Below are 9059 nucleotides of genomic sequence, written 5' to 3' on the forward strand. Positions count from 1 at the left end.
ACTGTAGAGACAAGGGAGGGTGTAGTGGTGGAGGAGTTGTAGCGGATTATACAAGTAGAGACAGAGAGGCTGTAGCGGGGGGTGTAGGGATGAATACACTCAGCAGACAGAGAGGGTGTAGGGGGATGGGTGTAGGGATGCATAGCACTGTAGAGAAGGACGAGGCTGTAGGGGAGGGGTGTATGGATGTGCAAAATAGACAGCAGCTGAGGCAGACTCCTGATGGATCTTGACCCCACATGTCAGAAACTTGATTCTGATTCATCAGAAGTTCAGATGACAGTTCACACTGACATTGAATGATGAACGGACAGTTTTGATTGACATCTTAATGACATGAGTTCTGCTACTTAATAAAGATACATGGCAGAGTCATTTTGAAAGCCTTTTTAATATTGAAACTTATTTAACTCAGTCAGGGTTTCTGTTTCATTTCTTGTTTGTTTCGTAATCTAGTTATGTTTATTGCGATTATTTCTGCCAAAACACATTATACCACATAGTTAGAATACAAATAAATTATTTAATTAAATGTTAGGCAACGCGGGCGCACCTGAAAATGCCATTTGTGCACCTGAATCTCATACTCAAGTGGCGCGCGGCCCACCTGAAAAAAAAGTAAGGGGCTAAGCCCTGATATATATATATAACAGACATCAAAAAATGTCAAATCAGGATTTGTCTCGTGTTTTACAACCTATTTTAAGCAAGACATGATAGCAATATTCCAGCAGCAAAAGCGAAGATCTGTTTTCGTTTACTTACTGACCCGTCGCTAAAATGCTGAGTCCGCGTCTTGCGCGTAAACAAGATGCTAATTAGCAAAGTTATGTATATTAATAACCAGCTTATGCACTCACCAGCCTCTCTGCCAATGATCCAGCTGGCCATCTTTTTCCACAACAAAGCTAAGCAACCCAGTCAATTATAGTCCTGTATTAGAGGAATATGATCCAGCGTCTGCGAACAGATAGATAACACTCGGTAAATGCAATACTAATGCCACCTAGCTAGCAGATTTATAGTAATTTCACCATTGTTACCAGTAGAGACATGCACAAAGACATGTTGAGAGTAAAAATCATTTTTGTCCAGCAAGTATCAGATCGCAACACAAAGAGGAGTCAAAAGTTAATCACAGAGTATCACTATATACTAAATACCACGTGGAGGTTGCTGAGCACAAGGCAAGCACATTCTAGCTTCAGCGTGCGAAATAACGGGAGTCGGAGCAAATACTCGCTGATTACTGTCGGACTCCCTGATCTTGACATATGCAGCGAGTCTGTGTGAGCCCCCTCAGAAAATTCTCTGCCATACTAAACTAACTAGTTTCGTTCGGCAGGACACCGCTCGTGGAATTACCATATTTTTTCAGCTAATGTTCGAAAAAATTTGGCCAAACGTTGCGACCGCATGAATCTTTAAAATAATGCATATGCGTTATTGTTAATATCTATTAATTTTGAACCTCTGACTGCGGACATGCCCTCATTTTGCTGGCGACTCCCTCTTTTTGAGGGAGTCCATTAGGACTCCCGTGTGCAAAAGTTTAATTTCTACCCTTGTACTAGAACACTGAGCTGGGTTGAGAGAACTTAAAGAGTGAGCAGTGGTAGAAGGAAAGAGGAGTAGAGAGAGAGGAAGGGGGAGTGGAGGAAGATGAAGGGAGGAAGGGAGAGGGATAGTGGATTTGTGAGAAAGGAAGGGGAGAGAAGGCGGGCAGGAAGAACAGAGGGAGACTAGGTAATGGGGAAAGGAAGAGAAAGAGAGGGGGGGGGAGAGAAAAAGAGAGAACGAGAGAGAAGAGACGGGGAGAGGTCAGAAGGAGAGAGAGAGAGAGAGAGAGTGATGGAGAGAAAGAGCGAGCGGCATGAAGGAAAAGTAGGGTACGTAGTATAGCACGAAGCAGAGAGGGAGTAAGGAAGACTAGGATGGGGAAGGAGAGAGAGAGAGAGAAGGGGGAGAAAAATAAAGAGAGAGAACAAGAGAGAAGAGAGAAGAGAGAGAGAGAGCGAGTGAGAGAGAAGGGGGACGAAAAATAATAAAGAGAAAGCAGAGAGAAGACGAGGAAGAGAGAGAGAGAGCGATGAGAGTATCCGCGCGGGGAGAGAGAGAGAGAGAGATCAAGAGAGATGAGAGAGAGAGAGAGAGAGAGAGAGAGAGAGAGCGAGAGAAAGAGAGAGCAGAGAGAGAGGAGGAGGGAGGGAGGGGAGGGGAGGGAGAGAGAGAGGAGAAACGAGAGAGAGAGAGAGCAGAGAGAGAGATGGCGAGAGAAGAAGAGATGTCCCGAAGCGCAATGTGCGAGAGAGCAGCAGAGGAGTGAGAGCAACGCCGTGCCGGACGAGAGAGAGAGAGATAGAGAGAGAGATGGCAAGTGAGCGCCATGAAGGAAAAGAGTAGGGAAGTCCTGCTAACAGGAAGGGCAGAGACGCGAGTATAGATGAGATAAACCGTAATGCGACTTACCCGCAGCACGGAGGCGAGCGTAAGCGAAGTAGAGAGCGGCAAAAACGACGCGGCCCGCAGTTGAATGTGCCGTCAGCGAATAGCTGCATGGCGACGCGTTGTAGAACGTCTGCTTCGTTGCATTCGCCGGCGCTATCGAGTTAAGCAGGCTGCCGAGAGGAAAACCCGTGATGAGAACACCGTCGCACGATTCCGCGTACACCCGCGCGAACTAGCACAACTAGAGTTACGGGCCTTATTAAGCTGCAGGGTGCGAAATTAACGGGAGTCCGGAGTCAAATACTCCCTGATTTACTGTCGGATACTCCCTGATTTGACGTATGCAGGAGTCCGTGTGGACTCCCTGAAATTCTGCCATACTAGTTTCATTCCAAGAGAATGGCCTCGCGGAATTACCGTATTTTTCAGCTAATGGTCCAAAGAAAATTTCGGCAGACGTGCAACCGCATGAATCTTAAAACAAGCACATGCGTTATTGTTAATATCTTTAATTTTTAACCTCAGACTGCGGACTCCTCATTTGCGCTGCGGACTCCCTCTTTTGAGGGTAGGAGGTCGTTGGACTCCGTGTTCAAAAGTTTATTTCTACCCCTGAAGCTGTAATGGAGTTTCGTACTGCAACCCCGCATACTTACTCCTCATGAGCCACTGACCACTCAATGATCACGGACTGCCACAAAAGTCTGTTCATCAGAGGTTTGGTTAGGAGTTACGTTAGGATATGCTGAAGACCCCATTTTGTTGTTGTTCCAGCAATTCCTTCCAATCTATCGCTAGATGACGGCCGATATAAGATACATTAGATGTGACAAAAGGAGAAGTACTGCCCACTAGATGGCACCACATTCACACATGTTGTCATCAGGAACTTCAATAAACTTACTCATCCAACTTTTGATCTTTATCTAGCTGGTCTCCGATCTGCCTGAGATAGTTCGCGACTTCAGCCTGTGCGTCAAGTTGTGGACCTGCAAGGAATTCCCGTATTCCACATGTAATCGCAGACACATGACAAACAATGACTCATTCGATTAAACGCACACAGTAGCGTGCTATACGCGAACCTTGGACTGGAGTAATCATTCTGACTACTCCTTCACATTCTGACTATTCCTGACACATTCAGAATGATTACTCCAGGCATGAACGCACACAGGTCATGCCCCTAAGCCCTAAACACCAACCAGTAATGACAAAGCTAACGACGTAATCCATACACGTCTGTGGGAAAAAAATTCATTCGTGCAGCGTACAAGCCGTATCGACGGCAAGCAGAGAAGAAGGAAAATGACCGCGTCACACTCTTATGAGATCTATAATCACAAAAGGATACATTCTTTTTACATAAATACTATTAAAAAGGCACAATTAACAGTACTGAACACATCCTGAAAATCTTGGCCGATGGCATTGCATTTACACTAGGTTAAAATACAAAATTTCAGGGTAATTTGAATTATTATCCATACCAAAATTGCTCACCATATAATTATAAGCCGTATATATGTGTAAGGCACAATTAATTGTTTGCTTAGATCAATTGGAATGGCAAAACGAGACGTATAATGTAGGCAATTTTACCATTAAGACTGAAGAAACCCATATTTCCAGTTTTATTAAGGTTTAAAATGCATGCGTCGATACCAGATTCCAAGCTAGATATTAAATCTTAGCAGCCAACACTGGCCAAGGCATGCTGTGATGTAGTTTTTGTATCGCCACCATTTTCAAAATCTAAGCCAGCATTCAAAATTTATTCGAATCCAACGGCAACATTCGTCTTCTGATCCAGGAGAGCCTAACATTTCCAGAAATTCATACTTTCAGTGTTTCACAACCCCCCTCAAAAAATTATCGAAAAACACGCAAACAACCCGACCATTCGTCGCGCGTAAAAACCGTGATCGCTCTCGACCCTAGACTGCTGCCGACCGCCCTTATATATCATATATATCCTCATGTCACCTAGTATACTGCCTAATCTTAGTAACCTTACTACTACCAACACTCCTAATTTATTTAAAACGAAAAATACATGAATCGACTAAAAACGAGATTTACTTAAATGTTACGATGTTTATTAAAATATTTTAACAAGCACATACGCCACTAGGAGTAACCCCTTCCCATGCCGCAAAATAGAAAACAGCTCCACGTAGCCATGGCAACACCGCGAAGTTGTTTTAGATGCGTAGCACATTCACCGGTTTAGAGCTCTTGAGCAAACTGGCGTGCCACGTCACGCGTCACGTGACGCCGTCACGCTGTCAGAATCTCATTACTGGCTCATTCGCCTCACGCTCCGACATCTTTGATGATAATTACCTTGAAATATTCATTCAAAATTGTCATCGTTCTTCTTTACCCAGCGCTGGAGTTGTTATTTTTATGTAACCGTCTTTATGTCATCTTTATTTGAAGTTTTACACACAGGAATAGTTCACTCAACCCGATTGCATCAATACATGTGGTAGTGTAGCTGCTACATTACATGTACATTTAGAACTTGCAAATAATATTGCACCAAAACTTAATTGCAAAATAATACCACAGCAAGTAACATGCTGGAAGGCACACGTGTGAACAAACTCTCAAACAGTTGCTATTGCCACGTTGAGGTCTAAACCACTACTCAATCACTACTTAACATCACCAAACTTTAATTACTGTCTGTCATTGATTATTCACTCACAATTTTATAATAAAATACTTTCACGTTCCTTAGATCTGTCTAGACAGAGTGCCGCGTCCGGACCAAAATAAATGCGAGAATTTTCCTTGCATATATTTTCTCATATTCTTTTACAACACATAAAGTTGCAACACCTAACGGTGCGACCGTCTAACATGAACAACGTGTCGCAAGCCTAACAAGAGCGCAGCAGTACATAACAAAATTAATGCAATCGACCATTGCACTCAACCCTTGCAGACGATAACTGGCTAAAGCCTAGCACAGACCTGCGACTTTTTCATGCAACTCGACCGAGATTCTAGACTCACTGTAAAAATTGCTGTGAAATCGCTACGTCTGCGGGAACGTGCAACTGCAACCCGTAGCGATTCTGGTCGCTTGCGACGAGTTGCAAGAAATCAAACTGTTTTGATTTTGAGCCACTGGTCGCTCCCAATTGCTCCCAAATCGCTCTAGCATTGCTTCGAAATCGCATGTGTGCGCACACGCGGTGACACATCAACCGATCGCTTGCGGTTGTAGGTTGCAGCGACGAGTAACCAAAAATCGCAGGTCTGCGCTAGGCTTAAGTGAAAAATATTAGCAAAAACACGATCCTCGATCGCCCGCTGGAGCAATGTCGGTCATCACGCCATGACGCGTTCACTAGATTGACCGCAGGACGGGCGAGCGCGGGAACAAAACACATGCATATTAAAACGTTTGAGCACCCACAAACCTAGCTCTAGTACTATAGAGCCCGCGTACAGTTGCCGCAAGGCTCTAGAACATTCTATTACGAATGCTAGGGACCAACTTATTCACGGTTACTCGCGGCTATAAAACGCCTGTGGTAGGCAATTAATGCCTCTTATCCAAAGTGAATATGTCTTAAGTTATATCAGCTACTAAAATTTAACCTCTAACTATCATTAAAATGGTCTGCTTGCAGTATTTCTTGTGAACAAACATTATTTACGAACTTCAAACGAACACTTTTGGTGGCGCTGCAGCAGCGCCAGTCAGCGGGTTGGTCCCTAGCATTCGTAATAGAATGTTCTATAGCCCTGCGGCAACTGTACGCGGGCTATAGTACTACAGCTACCACAAACCGTAAAAGGTGAGCTAATCGCCGACTAAATGAAACAAAATCTTCAATTACTAATCATAACATGCGCAGTTTGCCAAATCAAGGTCGCAGCTGAACAGCACCCGACAAATCGTACAATAGATGCAATGTCGACACACTAACCCCCGTGCATAGTTTGATTTAATCCCACTGGCAAGACTCGGAACTTCTACCTCTCTGCAACCTCAAAGCCAATGTATAGCTGCTTAGAGGTGTGAAGGTTGCCTGCCCTATGTACAAAAACGATGGCAGTGCTGCCACCGTGTGACAAACATTTGAAAATTCGACAGAGTACAAACGCGTGAGTGTGTGTTTCGATCTCAGGTCATAACGACGATGAGAATAAGCCATATCGGAAAGTCCCCGCCACCATATTGAGATCAGATAAGAGGGGTGATAAGTTGTCATAACATAGCTATGTTAGAACATAGTTGCGATAGTACTAGTCTTGGTTTTTGATCGATAATTCTCTTCACTAACATAATACTTCAATTCACACGTGGGTTTCTGTTTACAGAAACATTTACAAATATGATTGTGGTCATTTGGGATATTTTGCAATGTTTGTGTTAATGCAAAACTAAAAACGCACGAGTGTTTACATTATACTTTCCTAAGCACGCCTCGGCCATTTTATTTTTATACCCCTTTTTCTCTGACCTAAATAACGCAGCTGGTCTTTCCTATATCACTTATTATTTCTGAGCCACGATCCAGACTCGACAGACTGACCGGATGGCGAGCCCCCCCCCCCGCCCCCCACACAGCAGGTACGCCACCTGTAGTCGCGAGAAGTAATGAATATAGCTAGTGCATGTCGTCATCGCCCGAGAGTTAGCGCATTCCATGCCCCCGCGACCCGTTCCGCGGCAACGACGCGACACTAGTTCTTCCGCGACGCACCGAAATCACAACCCGATGAGATTATAATGGTATTGCCTATCCTGGCGGTGACGACTGACCGCGACAATTCCCCAGCCGGCGGTCCACCGCTTGACCCCTCCCTTCCCCCGACGCGCTCTGGAAAGTCTCCGCCGGGAAGCGTGACGCGTCGCGCCCGCCGGGAAGCGTGACGCGTCGCGCCCCGCCGGGAAGAGCGTGCGGGATACGGCTATTTACAATGGCGCAGGACTAGACGGCGAGGAACTATCGCCCGGTGCTTCCACCAGATGATGCGACACAGATGAATGCACTGATCATCATCGTAGCGATCTGCTGCTGAGTCGAGCCGAAGTACTGCTCCCACGGCCTCCTGTGTGCGTGGCAGAGAAGAGATGAGAGAGAGGGAGTGAGAGAGAGAGGTGCGAACAGAGAAAGGCGAGAGTGAGAGACGAAGAGAGTCAGTCAGAGAGCACAGAGACAGCAGAAGAGATCGAGAGAGAGAGAGAGAGAGACAGAGAGACAGAGAGAGAGAGAGAGAGAAGAGAGAGAGAGACGAGAGGGAGGGAGGCAGGGAGGGCAGGGAGGGAGGAGAGAGAGAGGAGAGAGAGAGAGAGAGAGAGAGAGAGAGAGAGAGAGACAGAGAGCGAAGAAAAAGAGAGAGAGAGCGAGAGAGGAGAGAGAGAGAGAGAGAGAGAGAGAGAGAGAGCGAGAGAGACACTCACAGAGAGGGAGAGTCAGAGAGAAACAGCGAGATAGAAAGTGAGAAAGAGAGAGGAGGAGATAGAGAGAAAGAGAGAGGAGGAGATAGAGAGAATGACATGACATGACTGCTACAGTAATGCAAACGCTGCCTTTATAAGGGGTATATATGACCTTCAGAGTAATGAAATGATATGTGCAAAACTCTGATTTAGATGTATATTGTAATATCACATATTACACACGAAATATAATTTTACCTGGACAACACAATTTCATACTTTAAGGTCAAGTCCACCTACACATGGAATTGCCTGTTTGTGCGCGCGTTAGCACGCGTGCATGCACATGTATATATAAGGTTAGCCAGTCTGCTAGCTGTATTTTGTCCATATCGCTGATGCGTTACTAATACAGGGATTCCTGGCACAAAGAGATGAGACTTAGGTGGTGACCTGCAGGGACACAGCTGAGCGATTACTTGCTTGCAAAAACTCGAGTCACTTGTAATTTATTAACAACCAAGTTTGTTAACTTCGGTAACTACTAACTCTTCCCAACTACATTTAGCTACTGTACTATCAGTGTTAAAAATAGCAGCTCATTTCCACATTCATGACTGGTAAAGTTCTATAGAGCAGGACTGGCTACTTTCTAGGGATTTCAGTATTTTACTATAGGATATATATATATAACAGACATCAAAAATGTCAAAATCAGGATTGTCTGTGTTTTACAACCTATTTACAAGACTGATACAATATCCACAGCAAAAGGAAGATCTGTTTTCGTTTACTTACCGACCCTGTCGCTAAAATGCTGAGTCGGTATTGCGTAAACAAGATGCTAATTACAAGTTATGGATATTAATAAGCAGCTTATGCACTCACCCAGCCTCCTTTGCCAATGATCCAGGTAGCCATCTTTTCCAAAACAAAGCTAACAACCCAGTCAATTATTGTCCTGATTAGAGGATCACTGATTTGATCCTGGAAACAGATGATAACAACTTGGAAATGCAATACTAATGCTACCTTAGCTAGCGGATTATAAGTCAGTTCACCAGGACATGTTGAGAGTATACCCAGGGAGTGAAAATCATTTTGCCCAGCACAGGCTTTCCAGCGGCCCTAAAATTCCTAAAAATTCCTAAAATTTTGAGCTCGCCCTAAAATTCCTAAAAAAACTTTAAAAATGTATGCAATT

The 9059-nt window shown here is 44.6% G+C and overlaps 1 protein-coding gene across 3 annotated transcripts in view; it reads right to left on the reverse strand.

Moving 5' to 3' along the window:
* Positions 1–9059, reverse strand: part of LOC106812472 — a 33186-nt gene that overhangs the window by 9399 nt on the left and 14728 nt on the right. Inside the window, exons 3-5 of one of the 3 annotated variants that reach the window (XM_014816358.1) lie at positions 3353–3437; positions 2470–2618; positions 894–960 (exon numbers count right to left, since the gene is read on the reverse strand). In XM_014816358.1, the coding sequence (XP_014671844.1) occupies positions 926–960; positions 2470–2618; positions 3353–3437 (269 nt within the window). In that variant the 3' untranslated portion in view covers positions 894–925. Of the gene's footprint in view, positions 1–893; positions 961–2469; positions 2619–3352; positions 3438–9059 lie in introns of those variants that run through there. The other 2 variants (XM_014816356.1, XM_014816357.1) reach the window with 2 other exon arrangements.

Source organism: Priapulus caudatus, unplaced genomic scaffold (assembly GCF_000485595.1).
Source record: "Priapulus caudatus unplaced genomic scaffold, Priapulus_caudatus-5.0.1 Scaffold652, whole genome shotgun sequence".
Classification (NCBI taxonomy): Eukaryota; Metazoa; Priapulida; class Priapulimorpha; order Priapulimorphida; family Priapulidae; genus Priapulus; species Priapulus caudatus.